The sequence below is a fragment of the Pipistrellus hanaki genome (assembly GCF_964339955.1).
Source record: "Pipistrellus hanaki genome assembly, chromosome: 5".
Classification (NCBI taxonomy): domain Eukaryota; kingdom Metazoa; phylum Chordata; class Mammalia; order Chiroptera; family Vespertilionidae; genus Pipistrellus; species Pipistrellus hanaki.
This window is the reverse complement of record NC_140507.1, coordinates 48,963,023-48,988,693: the sequence shown is the minus strand read 5'-3', so window position 1 is coordinate 48,988,693 and position 25,671 is coordinate 48,963,023. Positions and strand designations below refer to the sequence as shown.

At 42.8% G+C, this 25,671-nt stretch overlaps 1 protein-coding gene and 1 long non-coding RNA gene across 8 annotated transcripts in view; one reads left to right on the top strand and one right to left on the bottom strand.

Annotated features, from left to right (window-relative positions):
- LOC311623130 overlaps positions 1-25,632 on the bottom strand; it is a 28,852-nt gene extending 3,220 nt beyond the window's left edge. The window contains exons 1-3 of one of the 3 annotated variants that reach the window (XR_014795101.1): positions 24,517-25,632; positions 23,594-23,770; positions 11,286-23,210 (exon numbers count right to left, since the gene is read on the bottom strand). This is a non-coding gene — a long non-coding RNA (uncharacterized lncRNA). Of the gene's footprint in view, positions 1-9,353; positions 23,211-23,593; positions 23,777-24,516 lie in introns of those variants that run through there. The other 2 variants (XR_014795102.1, XR_014795103.1) reach the window with 2 other exon arrangements.
- Positions 1-25,671, top strand: part of NR3C2 (nuclear receptor subfamily 3 group C member 2) — a 285,459-nt gene that overhangs the window by 256,500 nt on the left and 3,288 nt on the right. For 4 of the 5 annotated variants that reach the window (XM_084884898.1, XM_084884899.1, XM_084884900.1 and 1 more), the window contains exons 7-8: positions 4,080-4,210; positions 9,190-9,347. The exons of the other annotated variant lie outside the window; for it this stretch is intronic. In XM_084884898.1, the coding sequence (XP_084741024.1) occupies positions 4,080-4,210; positions 9,190-9,347 (289 nt within the window). The remainder of the gene's footprint in view (positions 1-4,079; positions 4,211-9,189; positions 9,348-25,671) is intronic. 5 annotated transcript variants of the gene reach the window in all.

Genomic DNA, 25,671 nt, shown 5'->3' with positions numbered 1-25,671 from the left:
CATAGAGCCAAGGCTCTGTAAAAATTTTCTGTCTACTAACAAGGAAGGAAAAACTCAACAAGCCAGCCAGCCAGCAGCCCAGGACATGGCAAGGAAGCTGAAAGAAATAAGAAACACAAGCCTGCACCACATCAAGTGTGGGGTCTAAATTTAAACTACACAAGTATCACAAAAAGCATTCAAGCTGAGAAATTAGCATAAAAACTAGTCCAGAACAAGTGAAAGGCCTATACCCTGACAGTTACAAATGCTAAAACTTCCTACAGAGTCCCTTCCACAGACAGTGCCCTGGGATTCACCAAAACAAATATATGCCAAAACAATACATGGTGGAGCTGCATATTAGCATTAAAAAAAATTGGGGAAAAAAATCAGGGAAACTATAAAATAAATGCATTAAATGTATTTAGAATTAGAATAGGTAAAGATATAATTTAGAGAAAGGAGATATAATGACAATAAAGTATATTATGTAACAAATGTTTGAAAAAGAACTAAATATAGCATTTCTAGGCACCTAGACATGAAAAATATTACCATTATAATCAATACACTATAGAAATTAAATAATTTAGACACAAAGAAAGAAAAAAATATCTGTTAGGAACTAGATCTGAGAAAATCACTTAGAATGCCAGCACAATGATAAGATAATAGAAAGGGAAGTTACTGTGGAAGACAAAATGAGGTCCAACACACTGCTAATAGGAGTTCAAAAAGAAAAAAGAGCACAAATGGGATGGGAATCATACTTAAAGAAATGATGGTTAAGACCATTTCAGAACTGAAGACATACCTGCATTTTCCAAATCAAATGCAGATATTGAACCCCAGGCAGAAGAAATAAGGATCAGTCTGCACCTCAGTATGTGAAACTGCAAACATCAAATTAGCATAGGAAAATTTTTCAAGCTTCCAAAGAGAAAAATGCAGGTCACCTACATAGGAATGACGATTAGACTACGAAGAAATTTCCCAGAGGCAGCGCTAAAGGCCCAGCTGTAGTGGAATATCGTCTTCACAGAACTGAGCTTCCTTACCTGTCAAGTTAGTAATCTGGAACTTTTAAACTATAATTCAAGAATGAAGGTGATATAAAGAAATTTTTCACACAATTTACTAGTAAGATTGAAAGATAAACATTCAACGACTGAAAGAATTCCCCCCCCCCCAAAAAAAAAATGGTCTTCAAAATAGAAATTGAACCCAGAAGTAAGGAGAGAAATGCCGGAAACAGTGGTGGCTAAAGAAACACATTGGTAACTCTAAACAGACATGGGGTATGGATGTGTAGGAGAGACAAAATTCATGGCCAATTTGAAAACAAGCTGGAATTTAAATAGTAAAGAACAATAACATGGGAGACAGGGAGCAGTAGACCAAAGAAAAAGTATACTGCATTTCTGTTGCTAATTGGAAGGCTACTGATTAGCTTTAGATGTCTAAGTATGCAAGTTCATAACTCAATTATTTAAAGAGTAAAAATAAAATGTATAAACCCAGTCCAGGAGCAAAGAGGGGGATTTTAAAAAACAACAAACTGCATCAATCCGATAAAAGGGAGAAAAGCAGAGAAGCAAAGGAGGGGATAACGTTAAAATGGTAGAAAAAAATCATATATCGGTAATCATAATTGATGAAAACAGGTTAAAATCCAAAGACTTCAAGGTGTTTTTTTGTTTGTTTGTTTGTTTTTTAACTCTAGCCTTTTGCTGTTTATAAGAGACTTATGTGAAATATAATTATATGGGAAGTTTAGAAATAAGGAACTTAAAAAGGTTTAGCAGGCAAATTCTAAAGGCAGAGCAAAAGACATGAAAAAAGGGAGAGAATAATGAAGGAATAACATGAATATCACTAAATTTTTTAAGACAAAAAATATTTGGACTAAAGATGGTATTAGTGTCCTGGCTGGGTGGCTCAGTTGGTTAGAACATCATGTCCCATACACCAAAAGGTTGCAGATTTGATTCCCAGTCAGGCCACATACCAATTTTGTGGGTTCAGTCCCCTGTCAAGGTGCGAAAGGCAGCTGATCAATGTTTCTCTCAAACATCAATGCTTCTCTCTCTCTCTCTCTCTCTCTCTCTCTCTCTCTCTCTCTCTCTCATTTATATATATAAAATCTCCTTGGATAAGGATTAAAAATAAAGATGTTATTAGTAACAGCAAGAGAAAAAAAACTTACAATAAAATGAGTAAAGATATTAGACAAATCAAGAAAAAAACCACATGGTCAGAAAACATTTGAAAAATATTCATCCTATTGATAATGGAAATGCAAATAGAATCAGCAGTGTGCTACCCTTTCAAACCCCACCAGATTGGGGGGGGGAGGGGGATTAAATTGGATAATGACAAGTATTGGTGGAAAGTGGGATATAAGGACAGTCTCATCTCTTACTGGTTAGAAGGAAAGGATGTGCACAGATCTGCAGCTCACCATCTTCATTCTGTCCTAGAGGAGCACTCAGGGATGTTCCTTGAGCATCACTGGCAGTAGCAGTAAACACAAAGGGTCCATCCCTAATGGGATGGATTAGTGAATTGTGACATAGTCACACAAGTGAAGCTTGTAGCAGTGAAAATGAGGGAACTTAAGAGTTATCTGTGCTAAAATGGATAATCTCAGAATTATAACATTGGATAAAATAAGTGGCAGAGTGCATATCTAGTTTCAAATTTACTAAAACAAAGTAGTCCTGTGTGCTGCTTACAGATGCGTGCGTGTGCAGGGAAATAGACACATCTGAGGGGCAATGGTAATCAGCCCACGTGAGTGGTTCGCCTTGAATGAGGAAGATGAATGGATCAGAGAGGAAGACACAGCAGACCTGAGCTCTGTCATGTTCCATTTGCAATGATGTGAATCAAATATAGTAAACATATTAGCACTTATTTGCATTGTTAATTCTGGATTGTAGATGCATAGCTCCTGCTATTATTGCCTCTGTGTGTGTGTGTGTGTATGTGTGTGTGTGTGTGTGTGTATTTAAAATATTCCCTTCTTTGGAAATAACTTCCAGCTTATAATTAGAGAGGAATGACATCACCATCATATGCAGAGCAGAACGTTCTGTGTTGCACTGTGAGTTCTTTACAAATGGCTTTCAGAGTTGAGATGAGAGAGATTTCTGCCAGTTGAACCCAAGAGTGCTTCCTGGAAGAGGCATCACAGTGTTGCTTTCCCACAGATGCCCTGCTGTCAGTTATTCATAGATTTCTATCACCCACTATGACCTTTCTTTGTTCATTTCTTCAGCCTTTGTCGAGCCCTTTCACATTTTTCACTGTTTCTCTTTTTCACTAATTACATTCTGCTCAATATAAAGTAGTAGTTACCCAGGGTCTCCCCAATTTACTATGAGCCAATACATCGAAAAACCTGTAAGTGATGCCATACTTCTCATGGAAAGAGAAAATAATGCCTTCTGTCGTAACATAATGTGAGTTTTTATGACAACATTGGATTTAGTGGAGGAAGTGGATTGGTTGGTTGTTCGAATGAATGGAAACATCTGGCAAACTCCCACATCGCTTTCTCCCTTTATCAGAAAAATTCTAGTCAAAGTTCTCACCTTTTCAAATTGTGTCTAATTTCCCTTTTTAAAGGTGCTTCATCAGTTAACAAACTTATGTCAAGACCTCTGTGTGTGGCGGGTGAAGGGGGTCAGGGTGTCCAGGTGGAAACTGGATTTGGTCATCACTATCCTGTGTTCATAGCACCCAGCACAGTCCTTCCGAACAGCGAGTGCTTGGTCTCTGCTGACACGGACCGGAAACCACATCACAGTGGCTTCTCTGCTGTCCGGATGCCCTCACTACAGCAGCGCGCGCCACACAATGGAAGCATGGCACGCTGAGAGTTGGCAGCAGGGCTCCAGACACGTGCTCCCATGCGGTGTGGGTGTAGAAGCCATTCCCCGTACTGGGCAAGGCATCCAGTTTGTCTTTAAAATGCACATCTGCTCCGTGATGACACCTAACTTAGCCCTCTCGTTAGGCTGCCTGGAGCTGTCAGACTGGGTTTGACAGGGAACCTTGTTTTTTCAGACCCTTTTTTCCCTTTTCCTCGGCAGAGAGAAGATGCACCAGTCTGCCATGTATGAGCTGTGCCAGGGCATGCACCAAGTCAGCCTGCAGTTCGTCCGACTGCAGCTCACCTTTGAAGAGTACACCATCATGAAAGTGCTGCTCCTGTTAAGCACAGGTAAGCCGATGCCCATCCCGGGCACTTTTCTACCGGGTCAGGCCACTTCCCCCTGGGGGGAGTAGCCGCTGGAGGGTATCAGGTAGTTGGTATAAAAAGGAACATTTTGAGGAGCTGGAGGGAGGCTTTGATGAGCTAGGTTACTTGCAGAGGATAAAGCTAGGGGCATATGAAAGAGCACATGCCTTCAGTCCTCATTCATCTGGCCTCTACCTGCTCACTAGGTGTCTGTGATGTGTGTAGTAGGATTGGGCAGGTCAGGGATGATTGGGTAACTGAGGCAGGGTCTCTGCCCTTGGTGAGTTTTACTTTAAGTTTAGACATCATTGCAATACATGTGGAAGGGACTGCCTACTATGATGTAGAGTGTCATGGCGGCTCAGGGAAGGGCAGGGCATGGTCAGCTCTGGGGGTCAAGGAGGGATGCAGGGGGAGCAGATCTTGAGGAGCTTTGGAAGGGTTCCCGGGCTGGATATGAGGAATGGAATGGCATTTCCAGCAAGAAACTGGGAGAGGGGGTGTGGCAATGTGGCAGAGCACACCAGGCAATAGCAGTTACTTCTGGGGAGTTGTTGCCTGTTAATTTTTAATTTTTATTGTATTTAAGTATTTAATTTTCCAAGGTGCATCTGGTTATATTGGACTGGGGAGACACCTGGCTTCTGCTGGGTGGGCAGAGAGGACAACCCTGAAGGCTCTGAGCAGTGGGGTGATGTGAGCAAAGCTGAATTTGTGGCTTTAGAAGAGGTGTGGGTGGTAGACTGGATTTGATGGATTTGACAGGAAATGGGGGAGGAGAGGCAAAGATAGGATCTATCCTGTCTGGAAGCCTGGAGACCTGTGAGGCTGATGAAATAATGGACTGGCTCATGGTGGTTGGTTGACGATGAATGGGGAGAGAAAGAGGAAGAGGAAATGAACTTGGTCTGGGTCAGAAGTGAGCACAGAGGAATGACCAGGATGGCAGTGATAATACCATTAAGAGGAGTGTGTTTTAACATTGGTACTTGGAGCAAGTTTTATGGAGTAAAAAATGAATTTTATCTTTAAATTCATTTTTAAACATATCTTAATACAGAGGCCAAAAGAAGGAGAAAATTTGGGCTTGGTACTCAGAAGAGTGGTTTGGGTATTAAGATATAAACTTGAAATTATCTTTATAGAAAATTGTAGTCTGGACTCAACTGGTGAGTGGGTTGCCAGGCCACAGAAAGATGGGACCAGGTCCAGTTAGCCACGTGAAAGGGGGTGGCACAGGCGGCAGGGACAGAGACACAGCTGTCAGAGGGGAGGTGTACAGCGTGGAAGCCAAGACTCGGTTTCCAACAGGGGCGAGAAGAGCCGCCTGGCTTGCACAGCGTTGACGATTAGGCGTCAGGCAGGTGCCAGATGGCCAGCGACTTTTAGATGGATGGGAAGCTTCATTCAGCTTCTGGAACCAAGTAGGAGTTGATGGCATAAGAAGCCAGAAGAGACAGGTCAGGATTAGCCTTGGCAAAGACAGGGAGCACCTTTTCCTTGGACAAGGGCATAGGCATGTTCAAACAGGGGAAGGAATCTGAGGATGAGGGGCAGACTAAGAATGGCGGCAGGAGACCCACTGTCTGGAGAGGTAATCCCTCCACCACATGCCATGGCCACTGAGGTAACTCAAGACATGTTCTGGATGCCAGCGACGCCAGGGCGAGTGGCGTGGACCTCAGAGGAGTTGGAGTTGTTGAGTGACCGACCAGCTGTGGCTTCCCGCCCTTCCCTGGCCAGTGAATCAGGCTGGGAAGGGCTGTTAGCAGCAGAGTCATTTGGAAGAAAAGGGCATCAGTAGCCAAGGTAAGGAGGACACAGTGGACTAGAAGAGTTGTATTTCCAGCCAAGAGCGACTGGGCCTGCGGAAGAGGGAGCCTCAGACAGGAGCAGGGATGTAGTGGTGACCAAGCCTAAGAATCCACACGTTCAGCACCTTGCAGTTTTCTGTTATCTAATGAGATTGATAGCCCAGTGCTGGAGTTGACAGAACAGGCACACAGTTATTTGTTCAGTGCCTTCTGTGAGTCAGGACTCACCCAGGACCGTGGACTTCATGCCCAGAGCTGCCCCCACTGTCTCAGGAGCAGGGAGTGAGGGCTGCAGTTAGCTCGTGGCGCCTGACAGCCTCAGGGACAGCGGGCTGTGCGTGGGCCGAGTGGACTCTGCAGAAGGGGCCATGGCAGCCTGGCAGGGGCGTGCTGCACCTCACAGCTGTTTTGTTTGGCGGGGCAGGATTTTTAGGTTGCTTTTGGCCTTTTGTCTTACTTTCATAGAATGTGATCGCCAGAGCCTGGGCATGTTCTCTCCTTTGCCACAGGCCCCACCATCCCTCACTGTTTACATTCAGACCCTCATCTGCCAGCCAGGCAGTATCCAGGCTCTTTGTCCCTACTCCTGCACTCCCTGGAATGTAACCTTGGAAATTGATACTCAAATCAGTAATCTCATTCCTCTTTCCAATCTTTGCCATTAACCATCCGTGGTTAGAAACGTGTTTTAAATATGCACACATACGAGATAATAGAAAATTTAAATGAAATATTTTTCCTAAAAATTCATGTGATTCTAATTATTTATAAATTTTGACTACTCAATCTTAATTGGTATCTGACTCTTTTACATACAGGAGTGGGCAAAAGTAAGTTTTGAGTACATAAGTTTGTCCTTGTATTATTATTTATTAATTGGTATTTTTCCATTTGAACAACTGTAACCTATTTGCCCATCCCTGCACATTTAATCAGCCAGCCTGTCATCAACTCTGATATGATTGTGAAGCTGTCCAGGTTGATGTATTAGCTTCCAAGGAGCTCAGTACTTTCATTTCTGATTTTTTATAGATGCAGGAAAAGCAAAAGAGCAAGAATTTTATGAACCACAGGAACTGTGGGCTTTAGTTTGCTCATTTGCAGATCTGTGGAATGCCTACGCATCCTTCCTCTTAGGATTGTTGCACTCCGTATGACCAGCGAATCAGGAGACTGTTTAGCAATGACAGCAAGAGTTCTGTGCTCCTTCTGCTCGCAGAGGAGAGCAGGCAGACTTCCTTCCGCCCGTAGTCTCTGCTCTTCTGCAGCCCCGTAGGTTCTGGACGATTTCCAGCAGCCATGATGCTTAATAAGTAAATTCACAAAATCTGGACAGACCTCCAAAACCTGAGGTTTTGCTCAAGTTCTCTTTATTTGTGGGTTTGTTTCAGCTTTTAAAATATCTATCCGTAAAATTGGTACATTATATTTCAACCACTTCAATAATGTATAAGTAAAATTTGACACAGGTTGTTCATATTTTGAGAACTTCTGCTAACACAGCTATCAGAAATATGAAGGTCTTTGCTTAATCTTCTATTTTGTGCCAAATAGTATTGAAATACAGTTGTGAAATGTATTCTCTTATTTTAATTTTAGGCAAAATTTTAATGTATTGGATGATACCCATAAATATTTCTAAATTGAAAAACAAAAGTTTACTCCATAAAATGTCATAGCTTCAAAAGTTAATACATGGATGAGAAGTATAGGCTATTACGTGCAAACTTTCAGTTTCTTTTAGAAAGTTTTGTGTGAACCTAAAAATTTTGGTTAAAACAGATATATGGCTCTAATATTAACATCCTGGTTGTTACCATCTTTTTTTTTTTTTTTTTTTTTTTTTTTAGTATTTTTATACTTTTAAAACAAGTTTTTAATTTTAAAGAAAAAGTTATGTAACGGATGGTTTTCATTCTTAATGTGAATGTCAAATATTTGAAACCACAAGTAATACTGTGAAAGCCTCAGGAATTTGTGCAGTTGCTTTTAGAGACTTATTTCCCCCCCACAAAAACAGACAAATCAAAAGCCTTACCAATTCAACTCAAGGGGAAGAATTATTAATATGTGAAGTTAATTTTTCAGGATAATCCATATCTTTATAGAAAAGCACAGGCTTAATTGCAAACAGTGGCATTCCTGGCTTCCAGGGTTGCACATACTATTCAGAAACGTGCTTAGCCATTCTGAAGTGCTCATGACCCTGTCAATTATTATGTATACCAGTTATGATAAAGCAACAAATGTGCTGTGTAATTAAGAGCAGTTTCCAACTCAGAATGTTAATGTCAGCTAGTCACTACATAAAAGAAGAAAACATAATCCTTCATTTTCTACCTTACCAAAGATAAAGATGAACATGCTATTTTCTGTTTGTAAGTTTTAGATTTTCCCTTGGCTGTGGACTGCCACTACACACACATATCCCCACCCCATCAGGTTATCTGGGAGGTCACATGACATTGCCTCATTGTCATGTGATCTGGAGCAAAGAGAATGGAGAGTGCTTCTTTGTATACACATTCTCCCATGGGTAGATGGCCAGTTTCCCCAAGTGTCTTTGATATTTGAACTTGAATATGAAAACATTGCTTTCTAATTCTAGCTCCAGTTTAGATTGTCTGTGGCTCTTCCAGTTGTTCTGGAAAATCAAAGTATGTTTTCCTTCCTCAGAGGTGTTGGCAAGTCAGGATTCATAAAACACTTTGATGACAAGCCACAAGGCCATGAAGCATTGTGGTTAAGAGTCAGGCTTTGGAAACAGACCAAGCTAGGTTTATATCTCTTTTCTCCCGTTTACTGTGTCCTTGGACACGTATTTAAACCTCTGGTCCTTCGTTTCCTCATCTATAAAATAAGAGTAATATAATGGTTGTCATAAGACTGATGTCAAGAATAAGTAAGCTGATATGCGCAAAATGTTTAATAACATGCTCCTGATAAATAGCAGTTATTATTCTTTTGTGTATGTATATGTACAATAGTTACCAAGATAACTGCCATATTTACTAATAAATGCAATTAATTGAGATTCAGTATCAATCTAAAAGTGGGAACCTAAAATATCCTAGGCCATTTAACTGCTGAGATGTGAAAGCTGTTTTCCATCCTGGGGTTTTACGTTTCTGTTCTCCTTAAACACAGTTCCAAAGGATGGCCTCAAAAGCCAAGCTGCATTTGAAGAAATGAGGACAAATTACATCAAAGAGCTGAGGAAGATGGTAACCAAGTGTCCCAACAATTCTGGGCAGAGTTGGCAGAGGTTCTATCAACTGACCAAGCTTCTGGACTCCATGCATGATGTGAGTATGGCCCTGTGATGCCTCTTCAATGAAGGGTCAACCACCACACACTGTTCACCAAATGAAGTAGGAGAGTTGAGAAAGTTCTCAGGACTTGGGAAGAGGAAGGTCTGTTATCTAGTGGGAGGTGAGAGATGACCAGGAAGGAAATTTTCCTCCAGATCACGTTTGTAACAAACCTCCTTTCAAGCCCAGGGTGTGGCTTTCCCTGGGAGTAGGACTGGAGGAACGTGTGCCACCAGGGCAGAACCCGGGTCCCGGCCCAGGGTCGGGTCAAGTTTCACATTTCTGCATGCAATTTAGGGAATGTTTGGTTAGTAGACTGTTTGCTTTCACATTGCATAGGACCATCTTCTACAACTGTTAATCTAATAACCCAATCTTCTAAAAACATTATTAGTGGTCCAGGGCCAGCGTGGATCATCTCAACCTTTGCCAAATTTTGAATCCTATATTCACTGTTCTTCATAGGAGTCACCTTTCTTGTCTTAATGTAAATACAGAAAGCAAATTCTGAGATTGTTTCTTCTAACTTAACCAGTTATATATGCAGCTGAGGTATTGGTTAGAGGTTTCTACAAAATATTGATTTGAATCACTTGCTTTATGTCATTTAAAATGTGCTTCTTGCTTCACTTTGTAAGCGTCTTCTCCAATTTTGGCTCAAAAAAAAAAAAAGTTAAGTTGTATGCAGTCATGCTAATTTAGTTCTTCACGTTTATGAGGTTTTCATACTTATTTGGGGGTAAACTGTATCACCCAAGCACAACCCATGGATTTGCATAAGAAATTCATCTTCAGGTATTTCTCTGTTGAGGAAAATGTTGCAGGCTTAATGACCAATATTAATATTTCTTTTGAACTAATGGCTCATCCTTTAGAAATCTGTTTATGCCAGTGGAACGTTATCTCTCTGCAGGTTCTTTGATAAAAGAATGTCACTTTGCAGTATTTTGCATGGAAGACCCGTTGCCTATCAGATTGACCTTTGCCTTCTCTGAACTTTTTGTATGTATGTGCAAGTCCTGAAATGGACATCACTCTCTTTTTCTTGGGTGAATCGCTAGTAGTGGAATGCCTGGGTCATATAGGCAAAGTGTTCCCATTTTTTGGAGACTGCCAAACTCTTTCCCAGAGTCGTTGTACAATTAATTGTGCTTTCCTTTGACAAGTGAGTTCGTATTGCTCCACATCCTTGCTAACACTCGGTAAGATTAGTCTTCCTAGTCGTAGCTATCGCAATAACTGTGTGGTGGTGGTTTTAATTTGCATTTCCCTGGTGATGAATGATCTCATCATGTGCTTATTTACCGTCTTTATGTCTTTGGTAGAGTGTCTGTTCAGCCCTTTGGCTCATTGGGGAGTGGGGGTGGGGGTGGGGAGGGGAGAATTGCTTGTTTTTAATAAGAATGTTGAGTTTTGAGAGTTCTTCCTACATTCTAGGTAGAATTCCTTTGTAAGATATATGATTTGCAGTCTGTGCTTCTCTTTTAATTCTTTTAGCAATGTTATTGGAAGATAAGTTTTCCATCTGAATGAAGCCCAATTTATTATTTTTTTTTATGAGCCATGTTTTGGTGTTGTATCTAAGGAATCCTAGTCTAAGCCAGTGTCACAAAGCTTTGATCCTGGATTTTCTCCTCGAGATTGTTGTCCTCTACTGATATGTAGCTTAAAAAGCATTTTTTTTTTCCTGAGTTTTGGTTGTTTCTGGTGGCAGGTAAAGCCAGTCCTTCCTACTCCATTTGTCTGGAAAGAGAATCCTCTTTGGGGAATCATTTTAATTCTAAAGCCTTTATTTTAAATTATAAAAACTGTTTGCTCTTAGAAATAGCCTAACAGGAGCATCTTGAAAGTTCTATTTATATTCCTATTCCAGACAGAACATTGAAAAATGCATTGTAAGCCTAGAGGGACCCTTCTAACATTCGTGCTTACCCAGACCTGAGGCTGCCTCCGGCTTTTCATTAGAGGGAATCAGTGAGTCAGCATTTGTAGATTCTCTTCCAGGGAACAAAGAGCTGCAGGAGGACCGGCTCTGTGTGCAGAGTGAGTCCTGCTCACCTTCTGGAAAGAGTGTGTTTGTTCCTACAAATAGGAACCCTGTGGATGGAAATCTAAGTGCTGCTTTAGAAAGCAGCATACCAGGCCACCCTTCAGGGCACATGTCCATAGATCTCACGTACACGGTGCACACATATGTTGGCAGAACTGTGCCAGGGGGAGTGACAACAGCATTCTCCAAAAGAACAGGCTGGCAGTTGAGTATCTGAATTGGTCAGCAACTTTAATGAATCATAAGCCCTCTGAGCATCTATTTCTTAACCGCCCCCCCCAAAAAAAGAAAAAAAAGTTTTAAAGCAGCTGTGGTCAGGCTTCCAGGGGTGGGTGTATTTTTGCATTGCAAGTGTTAACTGCTGTTAGTGGCCCTCCTTGTGGGTAGTAAGTTGGCATCACACTGTGGTTTGCATTTCCCTAATGATTTGTGGTGGTCAGTATCTTCTCATGTGTTTATTGAACACATGAGTTTATGTCATCTTTGGAGAATTGTCTACTCAAGTTCTGGGTCCATATTTTTCTTTTTATATATGTTCTGGATACTAACTCCTTATCTAATATATGACTTCAAACATTTTCTCCCATTTCATGACTTTTGTTTGTTTGGGTGTCAAAGTCTTCTCTTCTGAACTTATAAGTCAGTAGTTTGTTTCTTTAAGTTTTGCCAGTTATGGATTCCAGTTGTCTCTGATTGCAATTTATTTAGAGTGTAAAAAGTGTTTTTCTTATAACTTCTTTGACTTCATTATTAATGAATGTTTCGTACGCTGCACATCTACAGAACATGTGCCATTCATTGTTCAGTTTTTCAAATCTGTCAGAGAATAACTTTCTATGGGAATGCTGGGGAGGAACTAGGGCCTGGCCTTGTCTGGGGAGGTATAAAGGAATTGTGCATTCCATTTCCACCTGAATCTTTGGGATTTATGATGCCACAGGGTAAGCTTTGGGGTGGGGGGGAATAATTATCCCGTGGAAAGAAGCATTGAGGGTCCTGGAAGCTCGCTCATTGAGAATCACGTCTAAATCTAACCTGACACACAGGAATCTCTCTCTAATCTGAAATATATCTAGGGAAGATTTTGGAAAACTATCTCATTGTCTAACACCTGTGTCCATAAATCCCTCCCTCTTATGCTGCCTAAATCCCTCTTCTTACAATACAAAATAACCATGTAATGCCTTGGGTTTACCTAGTGCCTTTCTTCCCAAGTCCCATCATTAAATCCTCCTAATATCTCCATGTGGTAAGGATGAGTAAATATTACTATTTACACTTCACCACCTCATCTTAATTCCTTTCTCTACAAAAGAGGAATAATAATAATATTTACTCCCTTTTTTCCCCTTTCATGGAGAAAAGAATTAAGGCAGGGAGTGATTAAGTGCATTTTCCCTGATTCCTAAGGGAGGAGGGAGCAGAAGGCAGGAATGGAGAGGACGCAGCACCTGTGAGAGGCATCTGTGCACAGCCAGCCCTGCACCTGGTTAGCTCCTGGGCTGCTGGTAGGTGAGGTGTCATTTTGGCATCCCACACACAGAAGGGTCTCACTCTTAGCTTCCTGTTCCTCTGTCTCCATCTTGAGGTCCTTCATACGCTTTGAACAAGGGGTTCCACTAAGTAAAGTGGAAGCAGCACCTGTGGTGGCCCATGCAGATGTGTCCATGGAAGTTGCAGGGGTGGAAGGCAGAAGCCTCAGTGGAGCAGGGGGTCCAATAGAAGGAAACTGGAGACTGGTCCACACACTGGCAAGGAGCCTTAAACCTCAGGTCTAATTTAAAACAAAAATAGTGAAAAAATATCCTAAGGGACAGAGACATTGTTAAGCAACAGAAAAGAGGAACGTTATTATCAGTGCCATTTTGGACTAGGGCAGATCATATGAAATGACTGACATTGAAGATGCCAGTTGTTCAAGGTCAAGGTCATGGTGAAAGGAACTAGAAAGTGTATATAGGTTCACACAGTCAAGTATTATTTGCAGATTCTGTATTTTTGAGTTTGCCCAGAAGTTAAAATTGTATCCTTCAGCCCTGCCAGTGATGCTCAAGAGTTAGAGCATGACCAATACACTCGAGGATCACAGGTTCAATTCCCAGTCAAGGGCATTGATTCCAGGCAACTGTGCATGCGGGAGGCAACCAATCCAATCTATGTGTGTTTCTCTCCCTCCCTCCTACTCTCTCTCAAAAGACAATGGAAAAATGTCTTCAGGTGAGGATTAACTAAAACATTTAAAATACTTGCAACCCCCACCCCCCAAATCAATACTCTCAGCACTTTCACAGGCATGAGCAGAGTAATAAACTGAGTCACCTGAAGTGCATGTTCCCAACGCAGGTCAAACAAGGTGAAATTCTCCCTTCTTCTTTCAGCTCATAAATGAGTGTGCTTTTCATGATCTACTTGATAACACATTTCTTGCATTTTTGTTAGTGATTTTGCTATTTAAAGTTGTCCCAAATGTAGTGCTCATACACTGTCTTGTGTTCTTAAGGCAGGAGGCTGGGATGTGCTTCATGGAGAAAATAAGTGTTCAGTAAGCTTCATTCAGTATGAGGTATGGTGCTGTAGAATCTGAGTTCAATGTTAAGGAATGTACATTAAATAAGGAGTCTTTAAAGAGAAACACACATAAAATAAGGTTAAATAGAGATTTTATGAAAATGTCATAGGAACCTAATTCCATATTTTCCCTAGGAGTGAAGGTTCAGTGTTTGGAATTCACTGTTCCCAATGACTTTGTGGACAATGAGAGTCAGCTGTAAATGGGTATGATCTGCAGGGACCATAGGAACAAAAGGAAATGGCTCCTGAGGGCAGTCAGAAATGGAAGGCGTAAGTGATGGAGATTCTAGAGGCTGTAAGCTAGACCACCCCCTTACCTAGCTCAGCCCCAGTACAAGGGTTTTCCCAAAAGCATTTCCTAAAGGCTCAGAGAATCTGTGTAATATTTGGAAAGCCAGATCTAGCTGGTGCCATATCTCCTGACTCAAAGACTTATTTTTCACATTTAATATTTCTGAAATCAGGAGACATACGTGATTTATGTATTTTAATAAACACCCAAAACCTATTTTCCCTTAAATTGTCACCAAGTCCATGGCTTGCCTTCTGATCCAGGAGACAGCAGAAGCTTTTCCCTAAAAGGCCACATCGTAAGTACTGTAGGTTCTGTGGGTCCTGTGATTCTTATCTCAATAACGTGGCCTGCCCTTGTAGTCTAAAAAGCAACCACTAATAATCTCTAAATGAGTGAGCATGGCTGCGTACCAGTAAAACTATTTTGTATAATTTCCACATCACAAAATATTCTTTTGATTCCCTCCCACTCCTCCAACCATTTAAAAGTGTACAAAAACAATTATTGGGCCAGATTTGGCCTGCCAACCAATTCATTCCGTGGCAACATCGAACCACGGGAGGAATCTACATCACCTTGGTGTCAGGGCCTTGGGTCAGTGGAAGCTGCCCTTCGCCAGTGTGGCTGCCCCTGGTTGTTGCATGTTCCTCTTCTGTTTGTGCCTGAAAGAAGGCTTTAACTGCTCGATCTTGACTAGACCTGATATTAAAGTTGGTAACTTAGGAACATGAATTGGTTTAGATTTTTATGTTGCTTGGTGTGGTGTGCATTTGCAAGAAGGATCTAGGAAATATTGAAAACAAAATTGGGAAAAGTTCATACTTCTATATACAGTAACATGCCAATGCATTTCAAACACAACCCTTTCATTACAATTCTTTTGTGCAGCCATGTTCTAATTATCCCTTTATCTTGAAGCTCTACTTTCTTCTCCTCCATTGTGTCGTTTTTCTTTGTGTTTTCACACATACAATAGACCTTATTCACAAGAAGGCGGGGCTGCAATCTAGAACGAGGCTTGTAATACAAGGGAACTTACAGAGAGTAGGAATTAAATAAATTTGAGTACCAAAAAAAAAAAAAAAAAAAAAAAAATCGGAAGGGAAATGAACCCATCTTGCTTAGCACAGCATCCAAACAACATACTTTGAAGATTAAATATTCACCACTGAACAGATACCAGTTTTTTTTTTAATATATTATAAAAATGGTTAAGAAGAAATTAAAATGTGACATCTCAGATAATTCGATGCTAATGGGTGGAAATGCCCTTGGTTTTTCATGAGATGTTGAGTAACGCCCTCCTCTCAGCCCAGAGGCAGTCTCCCTGTGAAACAGAGGTACGCTTCTGGCCTGGAGCCATGGCTTTGGCCACTCACTGAGGTTCCCCTTACCTAGAATTTGCAGGCAGAGCTCACAGCCCCGCCCTGTTGAGTCCAGATGTTCCCTGCCCATGCAGACTGGTCCTTGGCAGAGGAGGGTGGCCTTTTTAAAATGGGGAATCAACCAAAGATGTCCCCTTCTCGATGGTGACTGTGCTATCCCAGAGCTCCCAAGCATCCTGCTAAGCTTCCCACAGGCTTATAAAGGCCTCGGATTTTGCTGACACACTAGCAAAGCTCACCTGTTAAGCTTTGGGCTATGAAATGTCTTTTGGTGAATGTCTGACAACTAGTCTTCTTGGATATTTTTCTGATGGTAACTTCCTTTATTGAGATATAACTGACATATAAAGCATGTACATTCAAGGTGTACAACGTCTTGCTTAGATACAATTATATATTGCAATATGATTACCACTATAGCATCTCTATCACTTAATTATCTTTTCTTTTTGGTGGTGGAACAAGTAAGATCTAGTTTCTTAGCATCTCTACAGATGATAATACAGTACTGTTGTCTGTAAACCTAGAACTTGTTTGCAAGGTTCTACCTTCAACATCTCCTCCTTCCCTAGCCCCTGGTAACTACCATTCTGTGGTTTTTATGAGTTTGTTTTTTTTCAATTCCACATATCATATAAGTGCTCTCATATAGTTGTCTTTTCCTGTCTGACTTCTCTTATCATAATAGCCTTCCAGTCCATCCATGTTGTTGCAGATGTTCTTTCTCTTGGCTGAATAGTATTCTACTGATGGATAATTAGGTTGTCTCTATGCCTTGGCTACTGCGAATAACGTAATGAACATGGTAGTGCAGCTATCTCTTGAATATCCTGTGTTCATTTCCTTTGGATACAGACCCAAGAGTGGAGTTGCTGGATCTTACAGTGCTTCAGTCAATTTGTAATATTGTTAGGAATCTCTATTTTTCATAATGGCTGAACCAATTTACATTCCCCCACCAGTGCACAAGGATTCTATTTTGCCACATCCTTACCAACACTTATTTCTTATCTTGATGGCAGCCATTTTAACAGGTATGAGGTGATACCACATTGTGGTTTTGACTTGCACTTCCTGGATGATTAGAAATGTTAAGCATCTGTTCATGTACCTGTTGGCCATCTGTATATCTTCTTTGGGAAAATATTCCTCTATTTTTTAATTGGATTATTCATTAGTGAGATATATGAGTTCATTATACATTTTGAATATTTACCTCTTCACTAATATGTAGTTTGCAAATATTTTCTCCCATTCTGTACATTGCCTTTTCATTATTTTGTTTTTTCTTTTGCTATATAGAAGCTTTCATTTTAACGTAGCCCTACTAGTTGAATTTGCTTTTGTGCCTTACTTGGCTTTGAATCAGGGTAATGCTGGCCTCATATGAGTTTTGACGTGTTTCCTTCATTTTTTTGGAAGAGTTTGGAAAGGATTGATGTTACTTATTCTTTAAATGTTTAGTACAATTCACCAGTGGAGCCACCTGGTCTTAGGGTTGTGAATATTGATTGAATCTCATTACTGATCTGTTCAGATTTTCTATTTTTTTCCTAGTTAGGTCTTGGCATATTTTTAGAAATATATCCATTTCTTTTATTTAATTCTTTGTTTTTTAAAAGTATTACATAAGTTTCCTTTTCCCCCCATTGACCTCTCCCCAGCTGCCTGTGTCCATTGGTTATGCTCATATGCTTGCATACAAGTCTTTTGGTTAATCTCTTACCCCCCTCAGCCCCTGCCTTCCTTTGTCGGTTGGACAGTCTGTTTGACGCTTCAATGACTCTGATTCTATTTTTGCACATCAGTTTATGTTGTTCATTAAGAATTTATCCATTTCTTAGAAGTTATCCAATTTGTTAGCTTCTCACTATTCATACTAGTCTCTTACGATCCTTTGCATTTCTATAAGTATCAGTTGTAATATCTCTTCTTTCATTTCTGATTTTGTCTTTTTTCCCCCCATGGTCTAGTCAAAGATTTATTTCTTTCAGGTATCTATTTATTTTGTTCCCACTCTGATCTTTCTATTTCCTTCCTTCTACTAACTTTAGGTTTAATTTGTTCTTTTCTAGTTCTGAAGGTGTAAAGTTAGGCTGTTTATGTGAGACCTTTCTATTTCTTAATATATGCACTTATCACTATAAAATCCCCTGTCAGAATTGCTTTTGCAGAATTCCATGGTTTGGTATGTTGTGCTTTCATTTGTTTTTAGATGCTTTATTTTCCTTTAGATGTCTTCTTTGACCAGCTGATTGTTCAGAAGTTATGTTTAATTTCCACATGTATGTAGATTTTCCAGCTTTCCTCTTGTTGGTTTCTAGTTTCATACCATTGTGGCCGGAAAAGATGTTTTCTGTAGTTTACATTTTTTTTTTTTAAATTTTACTAAGACTTCTTTTAGTTCCTATTATATGTTCTATCATGGAGAGTGTTGTGATGTACTTGAAAAGAAAGTGTATTCTCCTTTTGGATTCTATACATATCTGTTAGGTCCATTTGGACTAATGTATGGTTCAAGTTCAATGTCTCCTTGTTGATGTGCTGTCTGGATGAAAATGAGGTATTAAAGTCCCCAACTATTACAATATTGTCTATTTCTCCCAGATCTGTTACATATGATTGCTTTGAATTCATTTTCTTGATGAATTGTCCTCTTTACTATTATATATTGGCCATCTTTATTACCAGTTTTGGGTTAAAGTTTGTCTAAGTATATTTACCTCACCTTCCAGGGAATGTCTTTTTTTTTTTTTTTAATATATTTTATTGATTTTTTACAGAGAGGAAGAGAGAGGGATAGAGAGCTAGAAATATCGATGAGAGAGATACATCGACCAGCTGCCTCCTGCACACCCCCTACAGGGGATGTGCCTGCAACCAATGTACATGCCCTTGACCGGAATCGAGCCTGGGACCTTTTGGTCCACAGGCCGACGCTCTATCCACTGAGCCAAACCGGTTTCGGCTCATGGAATGTCTTATTCCAGGGGTCTTCAAACTTTTTAAAGTGGGGGCCAGATCACGGTCCCTCAGAGAGCTGGAGGGCCGGACTATATGAACTACTAATTCCTACTGTAACACCTCGGCTGCGCTCACTGCCCAAAAAACCTGGCGGGCAGGATCAGACTCCTCTGCGGGCTGCATGTGGCCCGCGGGCCGTAGTTTGAAGACCCCTGTCTTATTCCATTCCTTCACTTGGATCCTATGGATGTCCTTAAAGCTGAAGTGAGTCTCTTGTAGGCAATATATACCTGTAGTGTTGGTTCTTTTTTTATTATTATTATTCAGTCCATTTAGATTTAGAGTGTTAGTGATAAGTGAGGATTTACAAATGCCATCTTATTGTGCTTTGGTTGTTTTGCATTTGCATTATTCCTTTCCCTCCATGCTAGCCTGTCTTCATAAGTTGTTGTCTTTCTGTGGTGGTATGCTTTGTTTCCGTTTTCTTTATCTTTTGTGCACCTACTCTAGGTTTTGGCTTTGTGGTTACATAAGACATCTCCTGGATTAAACTTAAGCTGACAGAAATTTAAGTTCAATCATCTAGAAAAGCTTCACCCTTTTATATCTTTGATGTCATTATTTACCTCTTTGTATTATGTGCTTAGCAAATTACAGTAGCTGTGACTATTTTTTAATATTCTTTCCCTTTGAAATTTTTATTGTAGTTAAGTGGGTAACACACATCCTATTACAGAATTTGGGGTTTCTAAGTTTGTTTATTTACCTTTACCAATGTGTTGCATACTTTAGCATCTGTGCATTTCAGCTTGAATTTCTTGAAAGGCAGGTCGAGTGGTGATGAATTGTCTCAGCTTTTGTTTTTCTAGGAAAGTTATTTCTCTTTGATAGCTGAAGGATAATTTTTCCAGATACAGTATACTTGCTGGCATTTTTTCTTTCAACATTGGAATATCTAACTCCACTCTCTCCTGGTCTGCAGAGTTCCAATGACAGCTCAACTGTAGGTTATAATATTTTCCCCCAGGTTCCTTTTAGGATTGTTTCATTACAATATGTTTTGGACAAACTCTCTGTGCATTGGTATAATAGGGTGCTCAATTCATTTCCCAAGTTGGGTTAGTTCTTTCCAGAAGAAGACAGGGGATATATTCTATTCCTTGTTGCTTTGATGAAATCCCACAGGCCATGTAAGCTTTATTATGTTTTCTTTGTTCTCCTCTATTATGTTTTCTTTGTTCTCCTCTAACTAGGTTATTTCACAATTCCTGTTTTCTAATATATATATATGCTATTGCATTTTTTTCATTTCACTCACTGAGTTTATTGGCTACATAACTTCTACTTGGTTCTTTTTCATTATTTCATTGAATTGTCTTTGAGCTTTCTTTAGTTCCTTGAGTTTCTTCAAAACAGGGATTTTGAAATCTTTATCAGCAAGATCACAAAATACTGTGCCTTTGAACACAGATGGTAGAGGATTACCTTTCAGTGGAGAGATTTCCTTGATTTTGAATGTTTGTAGTTTTGCATTGCTGCTTTGTCATTTGAAGTAGCAGACACCTCAATGAGTATTGTTCATAGTTGCTTGGTTGGGGGGTAGGGGGGAGGTACCTTTGTATGTTACTCTGGTCTTACTCCCTCTTGAGGAATAATTCTTAAGCTTTTATGCCTCTGGTTCTTACCACTGACCAAACTGCTGGCAAGAAACCTCTTTGTTTCCATAGTAGTGGCGCTATAGTTCAAGTTTGTGGTTTCTCTCTTGCCCATAGACCCCGGCCTGTTCTCTGAGGGCCCTCCCTTCTGGATCTTGTTCTTGCCTCCACACTTGGAAGTGGACACAGTGGGGGGAAGTGCAGAACTGGAGCATCAGGTGTGCCTGCAGAAACATAAAGGGATCCTCCAGGTGTGGTGCTCCCAGCAGTTCCTCGGTAGACTTCCTGCTGAGCAGTCAGCAGCAGCCTTGTCCCTGTAATGCCTTTGGATGCTTCTTTCCCAGTCTCCTGCCTCCTCCTGGCGATGGAGTTCCCGCCTCAGCACTCTGGGTGCCACTGCAGAGAAAGAGGCTTCTCCAGCGCTCCACTGGGCAGCTGTGGGAGGCGCCAACACCACTGGTAGATCATCCAGTGCATTGTGGCTGGGGGTTTGCTAGTCAAGTTCTTGCCGTCTCTGCGGCATTTAAATTCGTTTGACTTTTGCTCCGATGGCACGCTGGAATTTCCCCTGGGGAAGGCCAGATAGACCTCTGCCGTTTCCTTCTTGAGTATCTGCCCAAGCCAGCACTCTCCAGGTTTGCTGCTCTGCTGGGTGCACAGGTGGCTTCCCTGTTTGTTGAACTGGGGACAAACAGGGTGAACCATCTTATGCCACTGTCACTCCTGATGGTATCTTTTGATCATTTTTTACTTGGTCACATCCAGAAGGCCTTCAGCTCCTGAGCACAGAGCTGGGTTTGCAGAGGGATCCACAAGTGAAGGGTGGCATCTCCATGTAATTATCGTGTCTTATTGAGAGCACCAGCCAGACCTCAGCAGGCTAACCCACCAGACTGTGCACCGTCCTCCCTAGCCTGTGCTGCGTGGACGTCGGGGGTTTTGAATGAAGCCCTGGCTCCTCTGTAATCACTGCAGGACACTTTCCAGTGTTCACACCTGTCGGGGAACACCTGGAATGTATGACTATTTCTCTTCCTGTGACGGTATGGTGGTGAAGTTCTGTATCTGGCCCTAACCCCATCCTATAGCTGCGTAGAATTCTGATCTTTGACAACAAAGCTTCAAACCTCCCCCCAAGGCTTATTTCAAGCAAATAAAGCTTGATCCTACTCAGGTGGAAGCTCTGGAGTCAGCAGTAACTTGGGAGAAGGGAGCACACAATTGAAAACAAGTCGGGCCTGCTTCCTGGAGGCAGTGATCCGCCAGGTTCTTGTCCCACCTAGTGGTTCAGTAACCTTCCAGCCCCAGCGCCAGGTCCACCTGCAGGGGAACCAAGAGGCCACGCGTGGGCGCCGCTCAGGGCCCTTGCTCTCGCTCTGACCTTGCCGGCTCATCTGCCTCTGGCAGCTGTTGCCCAGCAGACAGAGAAATGCTGAGCATCGAGCTAAACTTCTGTGATCCCAGCAGATGCATTTTGTACAGAATGAAAAGTCACTGCACAAAACTGTCTCTTATTCCTCCTCATGTTGGATTCTTACCTCTCCATTTAGTCTGGTGTCACCAGGAAAGCCGGTGGGAATCAGTGATGAGACGGCTGGCCTGGCTGTTTGTCTCAATGCAATTAGAGGTTCATGCTGGCAGGGCAGAGTTTTGGTCCTTGTAGCCATGATGTCCCTTGGACCCCAGTCCCTCTGACAGCAAAGGTGGGGTGCACACAATCTCACATTGAAACCCAACGCAAACAAGTCGAAGGGCATCGAACTGATGGGAAAAGATGGAAGCGGGTAGCTTCACAGATTGAGGTGTGCGTTATTTACTCAGGCCGCTGAAATGCAGGTGCCACTTACATCAGCCAGGTTTTGTTGTTGTTCGTTGATTAATACCAGCAACAGGCTGCTCTGAAAAAGCATACTGGCCACTTCCAGTCAGAGAAAGGCAGGAGCCAGGGCTGCCCAGAGCTCGCAGGAAGGCCTCTCCCAGGGGCTGTGTGGCTGCATCGTACTTCCTGTCTTCAAGGAGCTTGCAGGCCACCTGAGGAGCTGCAGATGTGCAAAGCGACACCAGCAGCAGGTGGAAACCACAGGATAGAAGAGGAGGGTGTCACCTGGCTTTAACTGTCAAGTAATCAGAAAGACAAAAAATGGCATCTGAGTACAGAGGAGAGCAAGGGTCCTCAGGCCAAGATTCCAGGTCTCCTGGGGGCGGGAGGTGACTGCAGGGAGTGGGGCTCTGTGAAAGGAAGAGCCTGGGAAACCTGTAGAAAAAGCCAAAACTATCATTTGAAGAGACATTTTTGAAAAATCATTCCATGCTAATGGAGTGTCCAAGAAAACTTCTGGACTATGCATGGCTGTGCATGCTGTGGACTTGGAGTGATTCAATTTTAAAAATATATTTTACTGATTTTGTATAGAGAGGAAGGGAGAGAGATAGTCAGAAACATTGATGAGAGAGAGTCACCGATCAGCCGCCTCTTGCACACCCCCTATTGGGGATATGCCTGCAACCAAGGTACATGCCCTTGACTGGAATCGAACCCGGGACCTTTCAGTCCCCAAGCCCACGCTCTATCCATTAAGCCAAACCGGTTTCGGCTGGAGTGATTCAATTTTAAAGGTGGCCTGTGAGAAGTCTGGCTTTCCCCCCACAACAGGGTGGGGGCAGGGGCCTGAGCTCCTTGCCCTGCCCTGGTGGTTTCTGACACTGCAGGGGAAACCGTGGTTTGGGTGTAAGCAGGAACTATCTGTGGAGGTTGAGTGATGCACAGCCATCTTGCAGGGTCTGACTACAGCCTCACTCTGCCAACTCTGATCTTGGGAGCGTGTCCAGTGACGACGTGTGCACTGTACCTGTCTGGGCCGTGGTTTTGGGCTCCTCCGGGCAGGCGCCCCCTGCTGGGCTCCTCTGCACACGCCGCTCATTGCTCCGGGGCGACACCTGGGAGACAGCATGAGGGTTAGACACTGTGCCCGCCGTGACAGCAGTTTGGTGCACAGTCCATTCTGGCTCGTCAGTGTCCCAGTTCTTAGGGCCTAGTCTGACCACCTTCAGCCACAGCTTCCAGGAGGGCTGGAGGCCTGGAACTGCCATCCCCCAGCATCTGCAGCGGGTCAGGAACGTTCTCACCCAGTGACTGGGGGCGCATGCCTTTGGCTGTCACGGGTGACTCCTGGCCTGCAGAGGGCTTCAGCCGTGTCCCCGGGCCCGGTGGTCGTCCAAAGCAGCCACCCTGAGGGTGAGCTCTTTCCCGAGAGTGTGTGGTGGTGACAGGGCCCCTCTCCCTTGGGTGTGCTCCAGGCCACCCCTCCCTCTGCACTCACTGTAAACAGGAGCCCTGGGTATCCATCCGCTCCTGACTGGAAACAGGAGCAGAGGTGGTAGAAATGGCAGCTCCAGGTCAGATGTACGGTGAGGGAGTAGTGACCGGGACCCTTGTTCCCGGCCAACCTGTGAGGAACACAGCCGAGCTCCAGGCCTGTCCCTTCTGGGTTTCTCTGCTCCTCCTAGGAATGCAAGTGTCACAGTCAGGGACAAAGGTGCCGAGTGGGTCGGGCCCTGTCCCCATGAGCAGGCACAGAGGCGCTCCATGCACACTGCCTCGCGGTGAGAGCTGATTTATTCTGCCTGCATCTGAGTGTGTGTGAATCAGCACTGCTCTCGCCTGTTTCAGATGGCAGTAGGTCTGCACAGAGCTTCCCCCTGTTCTGAAGTCCCGAGGGACTCCACCTTTGCTCACCCCAAGCTGCAGGGCTCTCCCCCACTGAAAGGTGTGGCACCACATGGGGAGAGGGAGGCATGGGTGGCTTTTGCTTTCACAGCCACTGGCCCACCACCTCAATTGAGAAACTTGCCATCCCGATTCTGTTTTGAGAATCTTTTTTTCTGGGAAAGCAGAAAACAAAGTCCTCCTGCCCTTCACTTTATAGAAGGGGGACCAAGTTCCAGTAAGATGCCTGAGCAGGTTTGGTAAACTGTCCGTGGAGATAAACGGTGGAAGGAGTGAGGAGCCAGTAGGAGGGCAGCGTTAAAGAGGCTCCACCCCAGCAGAGCATCTTGGCCTCTGATTTAAAGAGAAGGCACCCTAGAAAGCAGGTGCTCTCCTCACCCTCAGTTTATATGTGGAAACTGAGGCACCACATTCACAGAGCAAGCATGTGAGTGTATGTGCCCAGAGCGGATGGGGATGGAGGCTTGTGCTATTTCCCAGCTTCTCCGGCCCCCACGCCCAGAGGCCACAGAGCACTTACTGCGTGTCACCGTCTTCGGCACCTGCCTAGGGAACGGCACTCCGCAGCCTCCAGCAGAGCCGGTATCTTTCCCAGTGACATCTTCTCGACTTCCGGTTTGCAGTGAAGGCCTTTGCCACACACTCATTTACTGTCCCATGCAATTAAGGCTCGCTATTCGAGTTTTAAAAAAAAACCTGAGGGAAAATGACAGACGTGTTTTCATAAGAATTGCTTTTCTGACATGGATTAGTATTGCCTGCTTTACCACAGAGGGAAATGACCAAAAGCCTAGTTAACTAGGAAAAAAAAAATCAGAATGTGTACATTGTGATGTGAAATGATATTCCTAGTAAACAGAACAACAACCATAGAATGCTCTACTGCATTTGTGGTTGCTGTTTCTTTACTTCACAAAAGTGGTTCAGACCCAGGAGACTGAGAAGGTCCTTGAGTGACAGAGGAGGGAAAATGGCTGGATGGGCGAGGGGACGTCAGAGTTGTCCTTAATGCTTTTACTTAAAATCCGCCTGCAATGGAGCGAGGATGACAGTGGGCAGATGCATGGAGATGCAGTAGATGCCCTCACATTGAATATGGCACAGCTGTGCGGAAGAGAAATCCTGCCATTTGTGACAATATGGATGGACCCTGAGAGCAGGCATTATACTGAGACAATCCAGAAGTAGAAAGACAAATATTGTATAATCTCACTTTCCTGCAGAATCTAAAAAAGCCAAACTCATAGAAACAGAGTAGGACAGTGGTTACCAGGGGCTGGGGGAAAGAAATGTTGGTCAAAGCGGACAAATTTCTAGTTATCAGAGGAGTACGTTCTGGTGATCCAATATGTACAGCATGGTGATTATAGCTAATCACATGGTATATCTTAAGGACTTACACCACAAAAAAGAAATGGTAATTATGTGACATCATGCAGGTTTTGGCTAATCATTTTGCAATATATAAGTGTATTGCATCAACCTATGATACAGCTTAAACTTCTATAATGTTCTATGCCAAGCATAACATTGCATAGCTCAAAAGCTGGAGGCATGCCAAGACCGGTTTGGCTCAGTGGATAGAGCATCGGCCTGCGGACTGAAGGGTCCCGGGTTCAATTCCGGTCAAGAGCATGTTGCAGGCACATCCCCAGTAGTGGGTGTGCAGGA